Consider the following 24,052-nt stretch of genomic DNA (forward strand, 5'->3'; position numbering starts at 1 on the left):
TGTAATCCGGATTGTGTTTCTGCTAGTTATAATATTAAGTATAACAAGTTTAATTATTCTTATTATGAATTATTATTATTATATTATTACAAGGAAATGTGGACATGCAGTTTCCACCAGTAATAATTAAATTAAATAACTGTAATACTTTATCTGTTTTAATTAAAAATGTGTGTAATGTGGTAATTTTTTTTTCTGGCCCACGATGTCATGCAAACTCGGTATCAAAACAAAACACAGTAGGCCACAGCATGCACAGAAAATTCAAATCCCTTCAACGGTTCGAATTCTAAGCGAGAAGGGATTTTTACGGAGAAAATGTTTAACGTGAAAAATCGAGTTAGAATGAAATCGTGTACAAGTATATGGTTATGGCTCGCAGTTTTGTTGTTTTCAGTTCAATCTTTGGGATCTGAGAGGACTGACGTGGCATACGTGACTCTATTGTACGGAGATGAATTCTTGTTGGGCATTCGAGTTCTGGGAAAATCTATACGGGACACTGGATCCAACAAAGACATGGTCGTTTTGGTCTCTGATGGTGTCTCTGATTATGCCAATAATGTTCTCGAGGTACTGCTTTCCTATGCGAATTGTATTAGCGCCGAACGAGAAATGAAATCTTTTATTCAGTTTTACTTAGACTGCCACTTTATATTAAATTTGATATTACTGTTTCATTTGACGTGAATCGTAAATTTTGGCGGTTATGAATGGTTTTGTTGATTTTGAAACTCTTCATTCACGTATGGTGGGTATGGTTTATGCAGTGTTTTTTTTTTTTGTGTGTAGGCTGATGGGTGGATAATTGAGAAGATTAGTTTGCTGGCCAATCCTAATCAAGTACGTCCAACGAGATTTTGGGGTGTCTATACAAAGCTCAAAATATTTAACTTGACTGACTACAAGAAAGGTCTAGTGTTTATGATTCTTGTGTTGTTTCTTGAGTCTGGTTATGGAAGTTGTAGAGGACACTATACACTTTCCTTTTGGGGTTTTGCATTTCCTATAGGATGTAGTTTGCCATGTTTATGAAGTATGATTTATTGGGTTTCTTGAATGTGTGCGTGCAGTTGTTTATCTTGATGCTGACACTATTGTGGTTAAGAATATTGAAGACCTATTCAAATGTGGGAAATTCTGTGCTAATTTAAAACATTCTGAGAGGTTGAATTCAGGAGTCATGGTGGTCCAGCCATCTGCTGCCGTTTTCAATGACATGATGAGTAAAGTAAACACTCTGCCATCTTACACTGGAGGTATTAGATTTTTCTTTTTTAACTAATTATGTGCAATTATTTTATTCCTTTCTTGAAGAAACTTGTATCAGATATGGATTTGGACCTACTAGGGTTGAACAATTGTCTTTATCTATATTCCTGCTTTCACAGGGGATCAGGGATTTCTCAATTCATATTACTCTGGATTTCCCAACGCACATATTTTTGAGCCAAATTTGACCCCCGAAATGTTGGAAAATAGACCCGTTCCTGAAATGGAGCGACTTTCCACTCTTTATAATGCAGATGTTGGTCTTTACATGCTGGCTAACAAGGTACTGGAATATAGGTAAATAAGAGGATGGTTCCTTCCTATAAGTATTTAGGGGCAAGACATAAGTGATACATCTCCCGATTTGTTTTTTCCCTTCGTAACTTAAGTATGATGCTTTACCTCCTTATTCGAGTTTTGAGTTCAGATGGACGCCTGCTAGATTCAGTTGCCTTATTTGCTTCATATTTAACTTGTAAAAGTTTTACATGTTCATGTATTGATGTTTAGTTAATGTTCCAATTCACATGATGCAATTAGTTTAACACCTACTGTCTGAACAACATATATTCGTCGTGGGAATAGTACATTTTTAATTAATGTACCAATAATTAAAGCCTTTCTGGATATGTTAAAGGAAGAATTAAATAAATCTTTTGTAACAATTGCATGTAAATTGATGGAATGAACGAGAAGATGAAACTGCCAACCCAATGATGGCAGGGAATTTATTTTGTGACGAATTCCTTTTTGCTGGCTTAGGAGCTTATTGTTTAGAAATTGGAATGAGTGCTGATGTCGATCTTTAATAGTTATGGCATTGCGGTGTGACCGATATTAATATATTAGAAGACTGCTTAAAGGAATTATTTAGTGCTGTGATACTGCTGTTGTATTTACATTTTACTGTTGGCATATGGAAATTTTGGCAGTTAGAATCTGCACTTGTTAATTTTGATATATAGATGGGTCAAGGTGATGATGTAGAAGGAAGGCCTAGGAATTTTCCATGATGTTAACATTTTAAACTTCTTTAATTCCTGTTAGAATCTGGGTTTTGGGGCATGTTTGGCGATGGGAATTGAGTTAGGGGTACTTATGACAATTATTGGCAGAAAGTAGGATCTGTTGCATTTCAAGATAGGTGAAATACTCACTGTCATTAGCATCAATGCATTTTTAAGTTGAATAATAACTATAATTTGATAACTTAGGGTTAGAAAGTTAGGTGAAGTTACATATTAAAATGTGCGTAACAGGGAGACACTTGTGTATTATTTTATAGTATTTTGAACAGAAAACTCTTCTCTGTAGAAGTCAATGACTTTAGGATATCAAATTCTGCTGTACTATTGTGTATTCTATGTGATTTAATATTACCCTTCTCCAATATGTCAATTGGTATTTTATCATTTTTGGTGTCCAACGTGCCAGATTAAAAGGAGGGAATTCTTCTGACCAGTTAAGAGTAATATCATGATGCATTTGATAGGGAGGTAGAATGAATTGAAAGAGAAATTTGGAGGGGATGGAAGCCAGAACTGAGGCTTCGGTCTGTGTTGACAAGACATTGGCAAATTTTGAGTAGATTTAGAGATTTTTTTTAGTAGATTACAGAAGAGAAGGGATCAAATTCAATAAAAATGTCAGGATGACAATCGTAGTCTGTTTGGTTGTTAAGAACGTAGATTTGCCATCTTTCAACGGAGATGACATTATTGGCTGGTGATAGGCATAAGAATAATAAGTAGGGGTGAATTGTATATGAGAGAAGGAATAAGAGAGCGAGTTAGCTGTCATCATTTAACTGTTCGACAGTTAAAGGGGGGGAGGATGAGGTAGTTATAAATAAAGGGTTGGTTAGTGGGAGAGGGACTTTTGGAGAGTTAGTTGTTGATAGGTATTGACCTGTGAAGAGAGTTAAGCCTCTGTTCTCACTGTACAAACATTGGTTCTGTGAATATCATTCTATATTCTTTCGTCCTTTCTTGTGTTCTTGTGTGAGGAAGAGCATTCTTGATTAGGTTCCCAATTTAGGAACCTATCAATTGGTCCGACCTGTCAGATCCCAATTGGAGAGGAGAAGCTAGTGCATAATGGAGGGGAGAGTGGTGGCTGTTGAAGGGTACTTGGAGGCGGTCGAGATTGCAATAGCCGAGACGAAAGCAGACACGGGGGCTCTGCGACAAGAGACGGCAGCGATACGACAGGACATTCAAGCAATCTTGAAAGCGCTTGGAGAACGTAATCACAATCACAAAGGCCAACATCAGAATGAGAGTCAATCGTCGATGAATGATAATGGGGGTGGACCCAACGGCGAAAAGGGAAGAGGCGGAGAAGGTAACCAAGGAGGAATGGTCAATTGGAGGAAACGGGTCGAGTTACCCGTGTTTGAAGGGGGCAAGCCATGGGTATGGATAGGCAGAGCAGAGAAGTTTTTCGAGGTCCAAAGGGTGGTGGCTGAGGAGGAGAAGCTACAATTGGCTTTTATTAGCATGGAGGGACGTGGAGAAGTTGTGTACGACTTCGAAAGCGGGAGGAGGATGGGTGTCCAAGAATCAAGGTTCTTGGGGAAAAATGTCAGGTGCGATGACACGGGTGGAATCTAATCGTGACATGACGGTACGAGGAGGGCCGGCTGAAAGTGTTGGGTCTGTTAGGAAAGACGCGACCCAGGGGCGAAATAACGAGAGAATCAACAGCGGTGGAAGTGATCGGAATGTCCGCAATCTACCATACTCGGAGTATATCAAACAGAGAGAGGAGGGGAGATGTTTCAGGTGCGGCGGATCCTTCAGCCCCGGCCATCGCTGCCCAGAGAGGGGTCTAAGGATGCTAATTTTAGCGGAAGAGGAGGAAGAAACTGAAAGCGATGTGGGAACTGAGTTGAATATCGCTAAGATGGAGTTATCGGCTCTATCAGCCGGCGGACTCACGTCACCCAAGACGATGAAGTTACGAGGACGAATTGGGCGACGAGAGGTACTGGTTTTGATTGACAGTGGCGCGAGCCACAACTTTATCGATCGAAGGGTGGTGGAGGAACTGAAGATGGCGGTGGTGGATACTCGACCATATATGGTGAGTCTGGGAGACGGCTAGAAGAAGAGAATCAGTGGTTGCTGTGAGCAGGTAGCACTGGAGTTGGGGGATGCTAAGATTGTTGAACGATTTTACCTGTTCGAACTCGGGGGAGTAGAAGTGACTCTCGGGGTGGAGTGGTTGGAGAAACTGGGGGAAGTGACGGTGGATTGGGGGAAGCTGACAATGGTGTATCAACAAGGAGGGAAGGAGATAACGGTGAAGGGGGACCCTACGTTGGGAACGTAAAGGGGTGGGACCCAGTGCTTTGTTAAAAATTGATAAAGCAGAGGCTTGGTTCATGGTTTGGGAATTGGGCTCAATGGAGGCCCATAATGACGCACAGAGGTATTTGGGCCTCACCGAAAAACAGAAAGAAGAAATGGAGATACTTCTGGACAAACATGACGTGGTTTTTGCAGAGCCTACGGGGCTGCCACCTAACAGAGAGATGGAGCACCACATACAGCTTAAAGAAGGCGTTGATCCCATTAACATCCGGCCATACCGGTACCCACACGCGATGAAAGCCGAGATAGAACAGCAGGTCGCCGAGATGCTCCGGATGGGGGTGATCCGACCAAGCCACAACCCCTACTTGAGTCCGGTAATTCTGGTGAAAAAGAAGGACGGCAGCTGGCGCTTCTGCATAGACTACCGGGCACTCAACCGAGCGACGGTGCCGGACAAGTTCCCCATACCGGTGATCGAGGAGTTGCTGGACGAGTTGAAGGGAGCGTCCTATTTTTCTAAAGTGGACCTGAAGGCTGGGTACCACCAGATTCGTATGAGTGAAAAGGATGTTGAGAAGACGGCGCTCAGAACGCACCAGGGGCACTATGAGTTCGTAGTGATGCTGTTCGGGCTCACCAACGCGCCGGCGACGTTCCAGAGCGCAATGAACAGCCTTTTTCAGCTCTATCTACGAAAGTACGTCCTTGTATTCTTTGACGACATCCTAGTCTACAGTCGCACTTGGGGGGAACATCTCGAGCATGTCGAACGCGTTCTTTCGACTCTGCAGCGAGATCAGTTGGTGGCTAACCGAAGAAAGTGCGAATTCGGACAAACCCAAGTTAAGTACTTGGGACATGTTTCAAGCAGGGGTGTGGAGATTGATGATGAGAAGATAAAGGCCATCGTCGAATGGGAAAGGCCAAAAACGGTGAAGAGCTTGAGGGGATTTTTGGGATTAACGGGGTATTACCGGAGGTTCGTCAAAGATTACGACAAGATTGCCCGACCTCTGACGGAGCTGCTGAAGACGGGAGGTTTCGCTTGGAACGAGAAGGCAGAGGAGGCGTGGAAAACACTGAAGAGGGCGATGACTACGGCCCTAGTACTGTCATTGCCAGATTTCAAGCAACCTTTCCACATCGAATCTGACACTTCGGGACGTGGCGTGGGAGCGGTCCTGATGCAGGGGAGAAAACCGATAGCATTCTTTAGCAAGGCTCTATCCGAGGGAAAGTTAAGCAAGTCCATCTACGAAAAGGAGCTGATGGCCCTAGTGCTGGCCATTCAACATTGGAGGCCGTACCTCGTAGGGCAGCGATTTGTAGTCCATACAGATCAAAAGAGCCTCCGACATTTGCTGGAACAGCGTATCACCACACAAAACCAACAGGATTGGATTGCTAAGCTGCTGGGCTACGACTTCGAGATAATCTATAAGGCGGGTGCTGCGAATAAAGCTGCGGATGCCCTGTCAAGGCAGTGTGAGGGGGAAGACGAAGAGGAAAAAGAATTGGGCATGGTAGCCAGGTCCTTCTGGCAAGATTTCGGGGAGTTAGTGCGGGCAGTGGAGGCGGATGAGTTTTTACAGAGAGCAATGGAGGAAATTAGGAGAGATCCTAACACCCACCCCGCTTACACCCTGGAACACGAGAGGCTTCACCACAAAGGCAGGCTGGTGTTGTCAGCACAGTCAACGTGGATTCCCAAGTTGATAGCGGAATTCCATGTAACGTAGACTGGGGGCCACTCCGGGGTGTACCGAACGTATAGGCGCATAGCCCAGTCCTTGTATTGGACCGGAATGAAGAAAGACGTGACGGAATTCGTGGCAGATGTGTTGTGTGCCAACAACACAAATATCTCTCTTCTTCTGGCTGTTGCAGCCGTTGCCAATTCCTAATGCAGTATGGGAGGAATTAAGCATGGATTTCATAGTGCGACTACCAAAATCGCAGGGGCACGATGCTATATTGGTGGTAGTGGACAGCTTGAGTAAGCACGCCCATTTCCTACCCCTTAAGCATCAATACTCAGCCTTGCGGAAGTATTCATCAGGGAAGTCATCCGATTGCATGGGATTCCCCAATCCATAGTGAGTGATCGGGATCCATTATTCCTGAGCATTTTCTGGAGGGAGTTCAAGGGTCAGGGGACGAAGCTGAATATGAGTACCGCTTACCACCCTGAAACAGACGGGCAAACAGAGGTCTTGAATCGGGTATTGGAAGGTTATCTAAGATACTTTTGTTCGGAGTAGCCAAAAGGGTGGATGGCAGTCTTGCCTTGGGCGGAATACTGGTATAATACCAGTTATCAGGGAGCTATACGGTGCACTCCTTTTGAGACAGCTTATGGGAGACCACCCCCCTCTTTGCACAGATTTATTCCAGGCGAAACACTGGTAGAGGCCGTAAGTCAAGAGCTTCAGACACGAGATGAAGCCTTGAAACAATTGAGGTTCCATTTGGAGAGAGCACAGGAAGTGATGGTGCGTCAGACAAATAAAAGAAGAAAACCAGCAAATGTTGAAGTTGGAGATTGGGTTTATTTGAAGATAAGACCCCATAGGCAGTCTTCAATGCCAACTAGGCTTCATTCAAAATTGGCGGCCAGATATTTTGGACCGTATCAGATCATTCAGAAGGTTGGGGAGGTGGCATACAGGCTGCAGCTGCCGGAGACCGCGAGGATACATCCCGTCTTCCACGTGTCACAGTTAAAAAAGGCTATAGGCGCACAAGGAGTGGAGAAGGAACTACCGCAGGATCTACAAGTGGAAGGGCCATCGTTTTGGCCAATGGGCGTGCTAGGCAAAAGGCAGACGCAACAAGGAGGAGAGGAAGTGCCACAGTTGCTGATAGAGTGGCAAGAGGGAGGCCTAGATGGTGCAACCTGGGAGGACGAAGTGACCATCAGGGAACAATACCCCGACTTCAACCTTGGGGACAAGGTTGGACTTCAGGAGGAGGGTATTGATAGGCATAAGAATAATAAGCAGGGGTGGATTGTATATGAGAGAAGGAATAAGAGAGCGAGTTAGCTGTCATCATTTAACTGTTTGACAGTTAAGGGGGGAGGATGAGGTAGTTATAAATAAAGGGTTGGTTAGTGGGAGAGGGACTTTTGGAGAGTTAGTTGTTGACAGGTATTGACCTGTGAAGAGGGTTAAGCCTCTGTTCTCAGTGTACAAACATTGGTTATGTGAATATCATTCTATATTCTTTCGTCCTTTCTTGTGTTCTTGTGTGAGGAAGAGCATTCTTGATTAGGTTAGTGAAGATTAAATTGGCAGAATTAAGCATAGAGTGAAATCAAGTGGACAAAGATAGTGCGGAAAAAACAATTTCTACATTCAAGGATGATTTTTCAGTAGGTGGTAAATGATGGGAACTGAGACAGTTATTGGCTGAAAGTAGCAGCAGTTGTATATTAAAATAGGTGTAATAATAATTGTCATTAGCAATTATAGTGAAATCACAAGCGTAATATGTACGAGTTCGTTAAAATATATTTTTATTGTTCTTCTCTGTTTGTTCGATGCAAGAGATATTGAAAAAAAAAAATTGAAAGAACAACGACAGGAAAGATAACAGTTATGTAGCTTGTATACAAAGGAAATAATTATACTTAAAAGTAATTTTGAAGAAAAGAAAGTTGTGTAGAATCCCCCAATTGTTATAGATTGTAGATGTATTATTACAATATCGTGAACAGTAGCCGTAATGCTGACTGTTTTTAAGGCAAAAGGTTTGTAGAAGTTACATATTTTTTAAATATGTATCTAATTTGGGGATACTTGTGTATCGTTTTCCAGTAATTTGGACAGAGAACACTTCTCTGAAGGAGTCTATGACCCCGGGACAGAAAATTCGGCCGTGTTTTGCGTATTCTGTGTGATTTAATGTTACTCCTTTCAAATACTTTGGTGTTCTACCATTTGGTCTGTTGGAAACCTTTTCCTTTCAATCAATTCAAAATTATTTTAAAAATGGTGGGAGGTGAATGAACATTTCAGCATTTCAGCTTTTGCAACTCATATTGGTTGTAGACTTGTACTTATTTTCCTAGTTTGCGTTAGCTGCTATTAATATTTCATGCATCCTCTCACGTACACCAAATATATGCATTTAAATATGTCGGTGTTCCTTTACATTGCATCTTTTACTTCAGTTATATAACTATTCATGCTGACTTGTCCAGTGGATGGTAGATGAGAATGAACTCCGCGTGATTCACTATACACTTGGCCCTCTTAAACCTTGGGACTGGTGGACATCTTGGCTAGTGAAACCTGTTGATGTCTGGCAGGTACTTGTGCTACTTATTATCGTATTTTATCAATATCTCAAATGTTTTTTCCTGTAAATTTTTGAAAGGCCATCTTGCTTAAGTAGTCATGTGACTATGTTGAAGTTTGTGACAAAAAGTAATGCAAACAATTTGCTGTTACCTTGTTTGTGCTGCAGAATGTAAGGGAACAACTGCAGGAATCCCTTCCTGGAACTAAAGGGGGCCAAAATCCTAAAGATTATTTTCTTGTAAACTTTCTTTTTCTGTTACCATTTTGTGCTGTGCTGTTCTTCAGCTATCGTTCATTTCTAAAGGTCAGCTATCGTGGATTGATTTTATTCTTTATGCATTAGGAATTCCATGCGCCTCATAATATTGTATTTTCTGCAGAATCAAGGGTACTATGGTTCCTGTTATAGAAACTCACGTGATCATATCAGGCAACTTTATTACAGGATTAAATCAGGCGGGCCAATTGTATATGCTCCTATTTCTTCCTCAACTATCAGTTCCACTCATCAGGTCAGTTTTTAATTCTATACCTCAACCATCATTTCTACCTCGACTAAGAATTTGAATCCTCTTATGTGAGGTGTCCTTGCATACTCATCTGATGACTGGGTTGGATATGCATGGTGCTTGTGTATTTGGATTTTTAAAATACCATGTATTATTTTTTCTATAAGCAATACTGACTATTAATTGTGGTGTTAAACAGCTCATAGAAGGTGCTCAGAACAAGGTGCCTGCATATTTGGACATTATTTCTGTCTGTGTCTGTTTGTTGGCTGCAGTGGCGTCTCTTGGACTAGCTTTCTTGATAGTACCTCGGCAAGTGGCTCCATGGACTGGTTTTCTTTTGGTGTATGAATGGATATTCACAATCTTCATTACATTATTTGGGAGTTATCTCAATTTGATTTATCAATGGGGAAAAATTCTGGCATCCCATACGCCTTCCTCGTTTACTCATCCCGAATCTTCTGATGAGGATTCTGGAAAAGGTAAGTTCTGGCGGAGTAGAGCCCATTCGGGGATTGTCTTTCATCTGTGTCCTGAGGACTTTTTATTTTTATATTTACTTTTTTAGTTATCATCCTTTGTTTTATCTCATTTATATTATTAACAGGTCACCAGCGTCAGATGTCATCATGTAATGCTGCTACGTGGTTCTATGGTTTAGGGATGGCCCTCTTGGCCATTGCTGCTCCCTGTTTGCCTTTTATTTTTGGGATCACTGCATTGTTTTTACGGTAGTTTTCTTTATTAGTAAAGATATCATTAAATATATACTGTTGCTATCGTGCTTGATCTTGTTCGACTTTCTATTTATTTTCTGTATAATTCTATTGGCCCTATTTTTCGTTTAAATTTTAAAAATAACACTTTCTTCTCTGTATGTTTTTGTGATAATTGACTATAGTCGAATATTAAATGTCAAAAACTAAAAACTTTCAAAGAACACACTGTTTGCGGCTGGCCTCTTTCGAGTGGTAACTTGTAATCACGGTCAAAGCGCATCTGATATGCTTTGTGAGTTGTGATTTTATCCTCCCCAAGACATGGAGGGGGGATCATGAAATATAGAATTATTTGACGATTATATTGGTCATTCTATACTTTATTTTTGGCTTGGATATTAATAAAGTCCCTCTTCTACACATCAAGCTAGAATGGCAGTTTAGAAACTATTAGGTGTGTTGATAACTTTGTCTGCTGTTATTTTCATGCTTCTTTAAGAGAGAGGGAGGAAGAAGTGAAGTAAATTTTTAACAAACGGTATGGGTTTCTGGTCAAAAAGCAACATGCTTGTTGCTCTTTTTCGGCACACACAATGCCACCAAAATTATCTTCCCTTTTTCTTATACATTCAGCTTGAGGTGAAGTTAACTATATTTCGGTTTTGTAAATTTCAAGTAGTTAAGAGGAAAAAACAGCATTTTTCTCTTCGAATTTCCACTTACGTTTTTTTTTTTTATATTTCTAACAGGTTAGGTTTGATGGTTGTCGGTGGCGTAATATTAGTATCTTTCATGACATACTCTTCGGAACATCTTGCTATCAGATCATTTGTGAAAGGGTTTGAAGAGAGGGATGTCGCACGCAAAGCAAGCTTCTGCTGTTGATTGAATTCTTTGAGGTGATGCAAATTGCGTTAGATTGTTTCTTTATTCACCTCTATTTCATTAAAATATGGATCATGGATCCATGCAGGACTTGGATACGTTGCCATACACCGACCCTCACATTTTATCTGAGCTTGGACTGCTCATGCAAAAATTACAACAAAGCGTGGCATTGCGCTGAAGAAATTCTTAGGAAAACCTCTAAGTTTGGTTTTTGATAAAACTAAAAAACTTTTTAATCAACTGGTAGTGTGATTGTTATTGTATTCATCTAGCTTATCTAATATTTGAGAGTTAGTGTGGTTATTATTGTATTCAACCAACGGGAAGCATTTTTTGACAGCTACCCTATAGTCCTATAGTTGAACACAATAATAACGGGTAGCGTTGTTCCCTTGACAAATGTAAAACTAATTTTGTCAACTTAGCATAATGTATTTTTCCTAGTTATCATAATTGCATTGCTTCATTAGTCTTCTTTTAAGAGATTAGGTGGCTCCTTCAAGAGTACAATCTAGTCTCAAATAAGATAAACATTTTTTTAAGAAAAACCTGCATGTGTAGTTGCTTGGGAAATGACTACAAAAAAAAAAGAGTAAACAAGTTGGCATATGTGATTAATGAAACTTATATTTTTGTTCTTAAAACACATTTGCATAATTGTTTACAAATGGTGCATTTTTGCTCATGTTAATTTCATTTTTATTAAAGATTATCAGTGCTCGTAGTTTACTTTAATCACTTTATGTTTTTACCAAGTCTGAACCCCTAAACACTGAGAGCATTGGTTTAAAACATTAAATATTGGTTGGTTGTGTAAATTAATTCCAATCAGTTACATGAGTAAAACATGTGAATATTAGTCCATATTTGGATAAATATTCGTAATTTTAGTGAACATATTTAAGATTTTTTTTTATCTTTCACCTTCAGAGTGGTTTTGGCAGTACTTCAGCCTTAATTCGAACACACTTGACAGGTTTAACGAACAAAAAAAAAGTTAATTGTATCTTCATATATTACACCAACCTTTTGTTTGTTTGAAAATCTGTGTATCAGTGTATGAAAGTTGTTTGCAATTTTATGGAACCACAGTGAGAGTACCTTTAATTTACTAAATGAACAACTGTGATTATATTAACTAGTCTTAACCAACTACTGAGTGGTGCACATCGGGTACAACCCAGAACCTGTTTTATACATTATCCGTATCTTATACGATAAGAGAGGAAGAGATATAAAGTTCAAGTTTTGTCACTTTCTTCCTTTTCATCTCTCATCTCTGCTTTTCTTAATAAAGAGAACCAATTTGTATCTTTCAGTATACTTTTGTTTTCGTCCTTGTCCTCCATATGGGATCCACTTCTATGCGAGGTGGCAATAACTAGCATAGCATAATATCTTTACTGTGTTCTGTGTTTTATGTTAGCTTTGTTATGAGATAGGTAAAAACATCCTATAAACTTCTTATGTGGCACATACACTGTTACTCCGACAGTGCAAAGCCTCACTCAAGACCAATTTCTATACTAGATTCATAGCAATCTTGACTTGCCATACTTGTTCCCCGTGATAGTGGAACTCGCACAAGAAAATCTAGTTATGATTTTATTCATACAAGATCTCTTTTCTGTTCTAGTGTAAGTAGCACTTATAGAGAGTCAAATTATTAAATTCTTAGTCTATATCTTTTTAAAAATCATGAAGTTCAAAAATGGTACAGGCATGGCAACCCAAGTGGTTAATTACTCAAAAAATTCATAATGGGTATCAATATTAGTCACTTGAAGTCAAAATAGAGTGGAAAGTATAAAAAAAGTTAGAAAAAGAGTCCTTGTTTGTATTGTTTCTGGATGTTGTATTGGTGCTGCTCTATTGGTTCTGGTTTTGTTCAGTAAGAACTAAGAACTACCCTATATCTAATCAAAGTATCAAAGTTAATCATATTTGGCTTGTCAGTTTTTCCTTGATGACTCACAGGCCAATAATAAAAACTTATTTATTCAGACAGGTTATAGTTTTGTTGGTGCGCATCACTTTCCACCAGGTGGGACACATGGCAACCAACTCATATATTTAATAAAGAAAAAACGTAGATAATGGACAAATTGAAGGTGAGTTGACGGGAATTATTATGCTTATCCTGAAGTAAAAGTGTGGCAGATGAAATTTACTGATTAATTATTGGAGAAAACTATAGATATGTGCCTTTTATTTGTCTTTACTCGGAAAGAGAACTACTAACTTGCTGAATTTATTATTTCCCCCCAGTGCATGTAAGTTCGCAGTGGGGCTTAATCTTCATTTTCTATTGTTAATCCGATTATAAAGTTTGATGAAGATTTACCTCAGATCGTTCAGGGCCATTTATTATGAACTCAAGTGATATAATTGTTAGAAGTTTGACCAGATCAACCAGTTTGATTTGTTCTCTTAATTAGCATTTTGAAAATAAAAAGTAATAAGAATATGATAATTGCAAAGACTTTTATGACTTGAAGATACAAAAATACCATTTTTGTACGGCATGATTGTTCATCAGAAGCGAACGTGAAACACTCTTAACCGTAGCTTTATGAAGTAATTTGAAGTATCAAATTATTCAAATCAGACATCATGAATTTTCAACTTGCGCCAAAATACAAAATAGAATTTATCACAGCAATATGAGTTGCAGCTAACTTTCATAGAACTCAAAAGCCTCTCTGCAGATGCTGCTAATTGTAACAGATGTTTAATACATTTCAGGCCAGATAGAAATTTTATAGCAAAAACAATTCTAGGAAAGAATATTTTTTTCTGTAAGTTAAAATTAAAGTTAAAAACATTTTAGAGAAGCTAATACGAGTTGGTTAATAATAATTATTCTATATATAAACTAATTTTAACCAATGAAAAGTTGATTTTATTTTTTTATTTGTACAAAATTTTATCTAGATAGATTCTACCTTCCACAAGAAAAAAAGTCTAATACTTCCTTTTGAACTTAGAATCATCAGATTATTTCATTAGATCTGAAGCAAGGGGTAGATGCATGATACATGCTTTACATTCATACTTAACGTATCTGTGCGTGCTCAAGAATCTGCCATTGGAATTGCATGGTTTTGAACCAAAATACATACAGGTCGTGGCCAGATGCTTGTGTAATTTATTGATTCTTTTCTTCTTCTGCAAAGCATGCTCTCATTTTATTACTTAGCTCAAGTCAGTAATCATTCTAGGTTGTACAATTGTGCACTACTCCCTAGCCATTGCATGTGTGCACACACTGCAACTGCAATATCTCATAAAGGGAGTGACTGTTTCTTTCAATAATACAAAGACATAAAGGATCATGTCATGTGATTATATTCTCATTGGAAGAGCTTTGATAAATCCAGCAAATAGTATATCTGATTAATTAATTTAGAGAAAACAGTAAGCTTTTTTGTTCTTTTTATTACCAGGCCTTTGCCGGTTGTACATAATCAATACAACAAAGTAAGAATCCAAACTAAACGAACAGAAAAAAAAAACTGAGGTATGATAAAAGTTTCATACAAGTAGTAGTATAAATGCAACTGCTGTGGAGCAGAGAAGGATATACATAACATATTGGCCCAGATGGGTACTAATTAAACAGAAAGTTCATGACATGATCCATGCCTTATTTGATTCTCAGCAAACCCAACAGCAGAGAGAGAGAGAGAGATGAAAAGCCAAGCAGCAGACTTGCCTAGAGGGCAGATTTTCTCAGGTCAAATGTCCTGATCAGGTTTCTACTTCCTTTCTTGTGGCATCATTTGGCCATGGCTCCAACAACAGCAGAAATCCCAGAAGCATATTGGAAAAAAGTGGTGGATTTCTCAACCCTCTCGTCATGATCTTCTTCTGAGGACAATTCTGACGGAGGAGGGGGTAAGGAGATGAAGAGAAAACAGGGTAGAGTTTCTAGTTATTCTTTCACTGAGTTATATATTTCCTAGAACAGGGGAATGGATGAAACAATATTCTCTATATTCTATATAAATACATAAATGCCAAGGCTCTATCTAGTTCACCCATGTCTTGGAATTATTCACCATTTCTTGTACGAATGTTGACAAAGAAGGAATATTCTATTGAGTAAAAATATCTTAAACGAATTACAATGGGAATCCGGTGTCAACTAAAGATAAAATAAATTATTAATACTGAAGAATAATATTGTAGTAGAGTGCATAGAGCGTTGAATTGAATGCAGACAAGTTGACAGAGGGGTTTATTTATCTATATGGTGGACCTGACCAGCTGTTTTATCAATAGCAGATGAACAATCCAAAGCTATGAAGCACTAATTCTGTATACTATTGGTGTTCTTACAAAGGACCCAGGTGTCCTTATAAGATCCTCCTTTGTCTTCTAGTATCTTCAAAATTGTTAAGATCAATCACCATATATATATCATATATCTAAAGTATTTGTTTGCTTTAAAAATTGAAGTTTCGTAACGGTTTTTTCTTTAAAGAATTTCTCAAACAGTAAAAGACATAAGTATTTAAAGTGCACTTAACCTCTTAAACGATGGAAAACTATTGATTATGGTAGCACCATAATTGAACAACCTGATGCTGTTAGTTTATTTCGTGCTGCCAATTAGTTATCAGGTTATCTAAGTCTATGGAAGCATTTGGCAGTTAATGTCTGTTATTAATGTTTATAATGAGTTGTGACAGTAGAATGAGGACAAATTTGTATTAATTGCAAAGTACATGAGTATAATTATTCAACCTTGCATTAATCTTGGTTGTGGAGTTGGTGGTTTTCTCTTTAATGAAAAAGTAAAGCTTTATATAAAGTATGAACTACGGTTGTTAAATCGATGATTGTGCCCATGATTTTGGTGGATGCTTTATAGTTTCTTCTATTGTACTCAACCATATAAATCGATGTTTAGAAACAAATCATTTTCTCAATTAACCAGCCCAAATTTCATGCTAAAACTGATTTTATTTCATTTTGTCTAAAATTAGACCAATATTTCCAGTTTTCTTTAAAGTAAATTTTGTAATTTTTTACCTTTTACGGAATTGCTAAATATTTTATAATAACAGTTTATCAAATAAAAATAATGTTTTTATTTTTTATATTTATATTTTCCTTTTATTTTTATATTTATAAATAATCCAGGTAATCTTATCATAAAAAATATTATCACGTTTTGATAAATATAATTTCAATACAAGTATAGTATAATTAAAACTACAACAATCTTATATTTTGATAAAATTAAAGTTTGATTACACCCTTGATTTTAAATTATGATTCTTTTAATAAGATTTTCAAAAGAAAAAGCTGATCTTTTGGTTGTTTTTACAAGACTTCCTTTAAGTTATTTATTTATTTTTACAGAATACATTTCAAATACAGTTGTATTAACTAATTGAGTGAAATGAAACTAAGACTTTTCAATAATTCCCAGGATAACGTTGATAAGTAATAGAGTCAATTGATAAACTTAATACTATTAGCCGAATTTGTTGAATAATTTAATTCTTGTGAAGTAGTTAAAATCATTTTCATTTAACTTCCTAAAAAAATCACAATCTCCCAATGTCGAATATTTTTGGGGTCAAAGACCAATTCACAAAGGCAGTACACAATTACAAGCAAGAAACTCAAACTATGTCCTCGTCTTTTTAAGCTTCAAGGATGAAATAATTAGGTTCATTTTTTTTCACTAAAGCATAATTGATTAAAAAAATAATAAATAATAAAATTATTTATTAAACATAAAAAAGACATAGTTAACATTTGTCAAAACATAGTTTTTTGACATTATATGAGAAAATCATGATTAATATTGAGCTAGAAACAACAATGATTTGCAAGAAGAATATTAACAATGTAAATGAGAAAATAACTCATTAACATGAGAGAAAAAAAAAGTAATTCTCCAAATGTTGGGTAGGAAAATCTTTATTAACGTTAGTCAAAAAATAACTTGACTTATGTTACCTAGAAAGTTAATTTAATTAATATTGGTATGAAAATAATTTGACTTATGTAAACTAAAAATGACCTCAGTTCACATGAATATAAAAGATTGTGTTTGATATTAGTCAAAAACATCGTAATCATCAAAATGTTGGCTAGGAAAATCTTAATTAATGTTAATAAAAAAATAACCTAGCATGTATTACTTAGAAAATAACTTTAATCGATGTTGGTAGGAAAAAAAAATATCGATTGACATAAACTAAAAATAAACTCAATTCACATAAATCTAAATTAATGTGCAAGCAATTAGCCAAAAACACCATTAATGTTGACTAATAAAACCCTGACTAATGTTAGTTGGAAAAAAACTCTGACCTAAGATCAACAACAAAATAATCTTTATGATGTCAACTGAAAAATAAACATGATTAATTTTAGCCTCAAAGAAACTTTTTCACCAACGTTTGTAACAAAATCTAAAAATTATTATATTCAAACCTTAACCAAACCAATAATGTCTCGGTCTTAGTTTAGTCAATTATATTCTGGCCAAAACTAAGTTGGAGAAAGAATATAAAAAGATGATACATGAACATGGTAACACGTTACTTTTTTAGTTAAAATTTGAATCTTTAACTTTAAGAAATCCAATTTCTCCTATAAAATTATAAAATTTATTTATATTTTCAAATTCTTTACCTATACAACATATTTTTATCGTAAAACATTTTAAAAAATAATTTAAAAACTTTTGATTTATGCTATGTTCCCTGACTTTAAACTCCATCACAATCCGTCATGTTCGAAAGGACAATTTCCCTCTCAATTATTTTATTCCATTTTGTGTATACTAGGTCAACTAGTAAAGGGCAACATACTCACCAAGCAATATGTACACAAATAACTCATTACACTTTCGAAAAAATGGTTTAATAACATTTTTCATCCTTATATTTGTAATATTGTTCCCCTATTTGTAATACGATCCCATATTGTTTAAAAAGACTTAATGTAATCTTTTTTATTAATATTGTTACATTGTGGCATTTTGAGATTACACGGATATTGCATAGGTTGAGTATTAATTTACTTAGGTGAAAAATATGTGTGAAATGTTTAAATTTCTCTTATGGATTTTAATTAAGTCATACCTTTTTTTTCCCTTGTCTCTTCTCAAAATCTTCCCTTTTACTAAATCACTGGAGAATTCAAACAAAAGGGAATGAAGAATAACCTTGCCAAGGACCTGTGCAATTGCCCTCAAGATGCCAGCAACTATGGGACAGAACCATGGTTATGCAAGGAAGAGGATTTTGAGAAGAAGGGAGAAAAGAGTAGAGTTTAATTAAAATTCGTAAGGACAATTTTTTTATCAGCATATCCCTCGTCAAATATTTGTCTGCCCACATTCATTCAAAATTTCCTTTCTCTCTTTACCCAAACTTCTCTAATTCATATGCAAATTAATTCTCTCACGAGCTTGATATATTAATATTAGAAGTAAAATACATTTTTCTATATTTTAAGAACATACATAAAAGGCCCCTCTGCCATTCCATTCTTAACCTCTCCCACATATATAAGAAAAATTCCATAAATCTAGCTTAAAACTAACCAAAATTATTCGAAAAGGAATAAAATAAAATAAGTGTCCCAATATAAACATGAACATCATTTCTGCATCTGCATTCATAAAATGATCAAGGAGTCAACCCAAAATACACAGGATCTCTGCTGAATTTTTAAAATTATGGAACAGCAATAGCCTACTAAATACCAGTACAAACACTTCAAAGCCTGAATTGATGTCCTGATCTAACAAGCATTTGTATTATTGCTGTCTGAATTTTCTCATACCTGACAAGATTTAAGGGGAAAGAAGATATCAATAACAATGAGCAAACAGAAATGTCAAGGAAACATTTGAGAAAATTCCAGGTAATCGCAGATACCCTGGTTACAGCATATCCACTAATCAGAGCGACACCATATCTCTGAATTGCAACATCCTGTGAGAGAATAAGAGACAGCAGAAAATCTGTGGCCGCTTATAAAAATTAGCCACCTGCTTGTGTATTTGTATTGCACTATATATATGTTTCTTTCTTTTAGCCTAGCATGAATTTGGGTGCGAGAGACACAAAATAAGACTAGCAACCCAAAATAAAAGCATGCACTTCAGCCCAGCTAGAGACTGTGTAAAGAACGCCAGATAAACCCTTCCAATCAGAAGTAGTTCCCTCAACGTATTCTTTCTGTTTTTTAACCAAGCCAGAATACAATGGGACAAATGAAATACCAAACTGCATCCCTACTCTCCTAAGGCTTGAACTTGAACCAATGACAATTCCTACATCTGCTTCAAGTAGGCAGAGTAAATCACCCACTGAATCTCCGATGTAAACAGTCAATTTCTTCTTGTCATCGTTGCAATTTTTCAATATGCTCCGAAAAGCTTCAACCTTGTCAATGGGAGACTCCATCTTCTTAACAATTTCACCCGTGGAAACAGATCCCTCATAAGTGAACTCATTAGCATGAACATCCAACTCATTTAAATCGGCTGCTCAACAATTAGAAAAATATAATTATAAGACAATAGGAAACAACAACATAAGCAATTGCAACATTCTAATCATGTGGCAAGTTCTAAGCAAAATGTAAACATAAATAATGAAGTACTTGGGTAAACAAGAAAGACATCAACTATTATTTAAATTACACAGAAACAATGAAGGTTTGATATCGGAAATCAGAGCTAGACAACAGAAAACATGTATTTTAATACAAAATTACACATATGCTCCAAGCAAATAACAAAAAGAGATCAGGACAAACAAGAATGCGGAGTCCATATCGACCAATTCATTCTCACTAACCATAACAACGAAAAGTCCATGCTTTCCATGTAACATAGAAATGTACAACTTTAACAGATAATATCTTGTCTGGTTGCACGATCAAAGTTGAATCAGTATCTGTGGTGTTTTTTTTTTTTTTAACTGGCTATCTACTGTAGTTAAAATCACTAAAAGTTGAAAGAGAATTATATATCTAGTAGCAAAATAGAAGCTAGCTGCTAAAGTGGATCGAAATTCCAGCAGAGCTTTCCATTTTTATTGCATACCAGTAACAAAAAGTCCCTTAGCATAACCATGGGTAGAGCAGAAATGAGAAGCACTAAAAAATAGTATTCCCCAGTAAAAGTAAAGATTTAAAAACATGGAAAAATAGTTCACTCTCCAACAAACACATCAAACTTGCATAAACCTCACAATACCATTATATGCCTTATTCCGTACAACTTTAAAAGCATTGCGAGAATATCCTCAGCACTGAAGAGACACGATTGTTCATCAACAACCCAAACAACTTACTCTATGCAACATGGCTTGATAAGGACGACTCTCAGAATGAAAAATCAAGATGATAATATGATTCACTATTAGCAAGAAACAAAGATTACAGCTCATGGCAAGGGATATGTACCTGAAGAGAAAGCAGACCTGATGAGGTCAACACACCAGCAATATGAAAGAACATGCACGTTGGCATTCAAATTTTCATTCTTAACAATGCTGTGAAAGAAGTTAGTGCAACCATCTTGAAGGATCAGACGCTCTCCAGCACGCTTTATATCTTCTATACTTATACCTTTGAGTACCCCAGACTCGATAACCCTATTATTTGCCGTGTTCTCAAATTTTGAAAGTTGCTCAAGGGCAACAGACAATTCTTTATAATCAAAATAGTCCACTGCAAAAACATTAGGTTAAAGCCAATTAACAAAGTCTGAGAAAAACAATGGCTTCCTAAACCATTTAAGACAACTGGAGAAAGAATAGTTGAAAAACACCATACATCTATCGGAAGGCATAATGTTTTCTATACATTGCTCATACTCCTCTGTATACTGTTTTGACAAAAAGCCCCATGTATTCCTGAGATCAGAAGATGACATCCGAACAATTTGATCTTCAGGTTGATTCTGATCAGATTTCGGTGCCGTCACTATAGCAATTTCAGCCAAGATGGCAGACGAATCAACAACAGTGCACGTTAAATCAAAATCAGAAAATATTATGAGGTGATCTTCCACAGGCTTATGTTCCTTAGTCAAGGGTGCTACAGTCGGCTGAAAGAGTGGCTGAGCAGAGAAGAACTCTATTTCAAGCTTCATTGCTTGGGAATAAAGCTTTTCAATGACATCAAGTTCTTCACCAGTCAAAGAGACACTTAGTTTGTCGAGCAAATCTTCAGTTTGCAGAGCAGTAGCCTAAATTCAAATATAAGAATAACTGAGTAGTTGGGTTGCAAGAATGCCATGACTAAAATGTATATTTGACCAAGATTCAAAATAGTATCCAAGCACCCACAAGGGCAATATGGTATGGCTCTACTGTCAATATGACAAACCTGGAAACCATCAGATGAATAGTTGTCGATCCACTTGTTATACGGGTGAGTACCTTCATTCGAATCCAAAAGTTCTTGGAACTTCTTTCCCAAAACGGCATAAAGCCTCATGCAAGGAGTCATGGCACCTAAAGTATAAGCAGAAATTTTTGTTTTCTCAAACGGTGTAGCAAGTTTACCAGGACCTTTTAGTCCTTCAATCTTCCCAGAGGCTGTAGCCAGCAGGAAATCAGTGTACTTAACAGTTGCAGAATTAATATTGTGCTCTTTGGTAAGGTCCAACCCCCATTCCTACACACCATCAGCAAAAACCCAAAATAATATGCGCTAAATGGATAGCATAAGGAAAAGAAATCCGAGCATGTGAACTATAAATTGGTTTTTTGAAAATTCATAAGTTAGCACAATATGTTGCATACATTTTATATATTTGAAGTTTAAAGATTCGCTTAATCTCATATACAAGACGCCAACTAGAAGTTAAAAATTGTACATATCTTTCCTTCCCAGAAATAATTTACAAGCACCCATTGCCTAGTTCCACTGGAATGGATGTCCCGTGTGATCAAACTCAAACATAATAAAATAATGCAAATTTATTGAGCTTTTTAACTAATGAAAACGGATCCAATCCGCATATAGAAGAGTTTTATTTCCTTTGCTATCAACACACAAACCCTACAATATTTTTCGTACGGCTGTTCTATTTACGAGTTGAAAATCATAGCAAATGACTTTCTAAACCTGGAATTATTTACAGTTAGAGTAACGATTTACAAATATAAGTTACATAAGCATACTGAGTAAGATCTGAAGACCATAATTCAGTCCAGCACCGTGTTAATGAGGAAATTGTCTTACCTGTACCAACGAGTGGTGCATCTTCAACTCCTCTAGAACTGCCTTCCTCAACTGACAGATTCCAAGTTTTGCATCGTCATCATCAGCACACTCTTCAGCCAACTCATACCTAAGTAACAATTAAACACACGAGAAACTTTAAACAACCAAATTATTTTGCACAACCTTCTAACACTTTTTTCTATTATTTACAAAAAAAAGACAAGGGAGAGTAGAGTAGGTCTCGTACAGTTTCTTTCCTAGATTTAAAGACCGAAACTCACCTCAATGAATGCATATGCAATATCACCAAATAACCTAACCTTCCAGTTTTGGTTGCAAAGAAAACTGACAAAAGGAAAAAAGACAACAAAAAAAAAAAAAACAACCGAAAATATGAATTGAGCGGCACTTGAAATCCATAAATTGAGTGAGACGAAATAAATAACGCTGAGTGACGAGAACATTTTCACATTTTCACACTCTACCATCTGAGACAGACAGATAGATAGATAACAATTTCAACATAATTGTAGAGCTTCTCCGCAACCAAACTATAGAGAATAAGACCTAGGGAAGCCATTGTTTGTGGATAAGCATGTATGAGTGTATGAATAGTATAAATTGAAGAAAGCCAACTCACGCTTGAGCAAAGGCGCGTAGGAAATGGACGTCTTGGGCGATGTAATGGTGGAAGGAATCGATGTTCAAATTCCCGGAGGCCAAGGCGATGGCGAAGGGAGTGTACATGGCAAAGATGGATTGGCGCGTGAACTTGATCCAGAATCGTCTGGCAAGTCCAGCTTCGCTGTTGCTGTGGTTGTGGATGGCTGCCATTGGAATTGACGATCTCGGAAGGGAGCGAGGAGAAGCGGGACTCGGCCAGTGAGGAACCAAAGCTCTCAACGAGAATGAACGCTTCGGGCTCAGGTTCAGATTCAGCGGGCTTTTGATTGGGCTTCGGAGGAACCACCGCATGCGCATCAAATATCAATTACACACACGCGCCGATGCCTCTCTTTCTCTCTCTCTCTCTCTCTTTCTCTCTCTTGTCCTGTGTGTTTGTTTTACAATCTACACAGTGAGTGAGACGGAGAAAGAGACGAGTGCTACTCCTGGTCCTGGGTCTCTTCGCTTCCGCTCTACACGGGCTAGCATTTCTTTATGCACCTCAAAATTTATCCATACACCCCCTAAACTATGAAATGACTAAAATACCCTTAGAGTAAGGGTGCCTCTCGTTTTCTTAATTCCAAATCTAAAACTTTAAATCCATAAACTTATCGAGATTCCGAATGATAATAATGGAGTCTTTCTTCCATATCATAATTATGGAATCATTTCCATATAATTAGTTACACGATATTAAAAATAAGTAGTATCCAATGTACTAATAATTTTTTTATTAAGTTAAAAAAATGATAATTAAGCTTTAATTATAATTTTGGGTATTTTTATTGAATTCCTATTAAAAATGTTTAGTATTGAGTAGTGAAAATGTTATATTATTTTAATTGAATTTCTATGATTTAATTTTTTTTGTCTTCAAATGTTAGTTTGTGTTAATATTAAAGTGTGTAGTATTGTGGTTAAACACATGAGGGTAAAAAATTGAGGTGCAAAGCAGCATGAAAACAAAAAAGAAATCAAAACGAAAACTTAAATACATAATCTAGAGACTGTAGGACAAGAATGAGGTTCAACAACATAACAATATGTGAGATGCGATTGAAAATGAAGTAAATGTGTTGAATGAGGATAAACAAAATAAAGATAAAACATAAACTTAAATAAAATATTGAGAGACTGTGAAACAAGACTGGAGT

The 24,052-nt window shown here is 36.9% G+C and overlaps 2 protein-coding genes across 7 annotated transcripts; one reads left to right on the forward strand and one right to left on the reverse strand.

The window, feature by feature from the left end:
* Positions 1–234: 234 nt before the first annotated feature.
* Positions 235–15,051, forward strand: LOC108323072 (inositol phosphorylceramide glucuronosyltransferase 1). 4 transcript variants are annotated; one of them, XM_017555409.2, is made up of 11 exons: positions 235–573; positions 793–913; positions 1,074–1,259; positions 1,392–1,555; positions 8,794–8,901; positions 9,060–9,197; positions 9,274–9,405; positions 9,602–9,887; positions 10,013–10,136; positions 10,874–11,023; positions 13,017–15,051. In XM_017555409.2, the coding sequence occupies exons 1-10, from the start codon at positions 319–321 to the stop codon at positions 11,007–11,009; spliced, it is 1,650 nt and encodes a 549-aa protein (XP_017410898.1). In that variant the 5' UTR covers positions 235–318; the 3' UTR covers positions 11,010–11,023; positions 13,017–15,051. The 4 variants fall into 4 exon arrangements, with proteins under 4 accessions (XP_017410898.1, XP_017410897.1, XP_017410896.1 ...); XM_017555408.2 differs by having other exon boundaries at positions 13,021–15,051; XM_017555407.2 differs by lacking the exon at positions 13,017–15,051 and adding an exon at positions 11,098–11,465.
* Positions 15,052–18,629: 3,578 nt separating this feature from the next.
* LOC108323119 (bifunctional TH2 protein, mitochondrial) lies at positions 18,630–23,312 on the reverse strand. Of its 3 annotated transcripts, XR_001831646.2 has the most exons (7): positions 22,870–23,312; positions 22,248–22,356; positions 21,387–21,677; positions 20,832–21,246; positions 20,460–20,726; positions 18,923–19,533; positions 18,630–18,827 (listed from the first exon to the last, which is right to left on the reverse strand). XR_001831646.2 is itself a non-coding variant. In XM_017555467.2 (6 exons), exons 1-6 carry the CDS (start codon positions 23,208–23,210, stop codon positions 19,121–19,123), a joined length of 1,836 nt encoding a protein of 611 aa, XP_017410956.1. In that variant the 5' UTR covers positions 23,211–23,312; the 3' UTR covers positions 18,630–19,120. The 3 variants fall into 3 exon arrangements, 2 of the variants coding, with proteins under 2 accessions (XP_017410956.1, XP_052730645.1); XM_017555467.2 differs by having other exon boundaries at positions 18,630–19,533; XM_052874685.1 differs by lacking the exon at positions 22,870–23,312 and adding an exon at positions 22,511–22,831 and having other exon boundaries at positions 18,630–19,533.
* Positions 23,313–24,052: the final 740 nt, after the last annotated feature.

Source organism: Vigna angularis, chromosome 3, assembly GCF_016808095.1.
Source record: "Vigna angularis cultivar LongXiaoDou No.4 chromosome 3, ASM1680809v1, whole genome shotgun sequence".
NCBI lineage: Eukaryota > Viridiplantae > Streptophyta > Magnoliopsida > Fabales > Fabaceae > Vigna > Vigna angularis.

Bases quoted from the DNA above. Each gene is read 5' to 3' on its own strand.
- LOC108323072 (XM_017555409.2), top strand. From the start codon at position 319: ATGTTTAACGTGAAAAATCGAGTTAGAATGAAATCGTGTACAAGTATA. The intron at 9,406-9,601 runs GTCAGTTTTTAA...GGTGTTAAACAG, and splicing joins CTATCAGTTCCACTCATCAG to CTCATAGAAGGTGCTCAGAA. The intron at 9,888-10,012 runs GTAAGTTCTGGC...TATTATTAACAG, and splicing joins TGATGAGGATTCTGGAAAAG to GTCACCAGCGTCAGATGTCA.
- LOC108323119 (XM_017555467.2), bottom strand. From the start codon at position 23,210: ATGCGCATGCGGTGGTTCCTCCGAAGCCCAATCAAAAGCCCGCTGAAT. The intron at 22,357-22,869 runs GTGAGTTGGCTT...ATTGTTACTTAG, and splicing joins CTACGCGCCTTTGCTCAAGC to GTATGAGTTGGCTGAAGAGT. The intron at 20,727-20,831 runs GTATGGTGTTTT...ATGTTTTTGCAG, and splicing joins CATTATGCCTTCCGATAGAT to TGGACTATTTTGATTATAAA.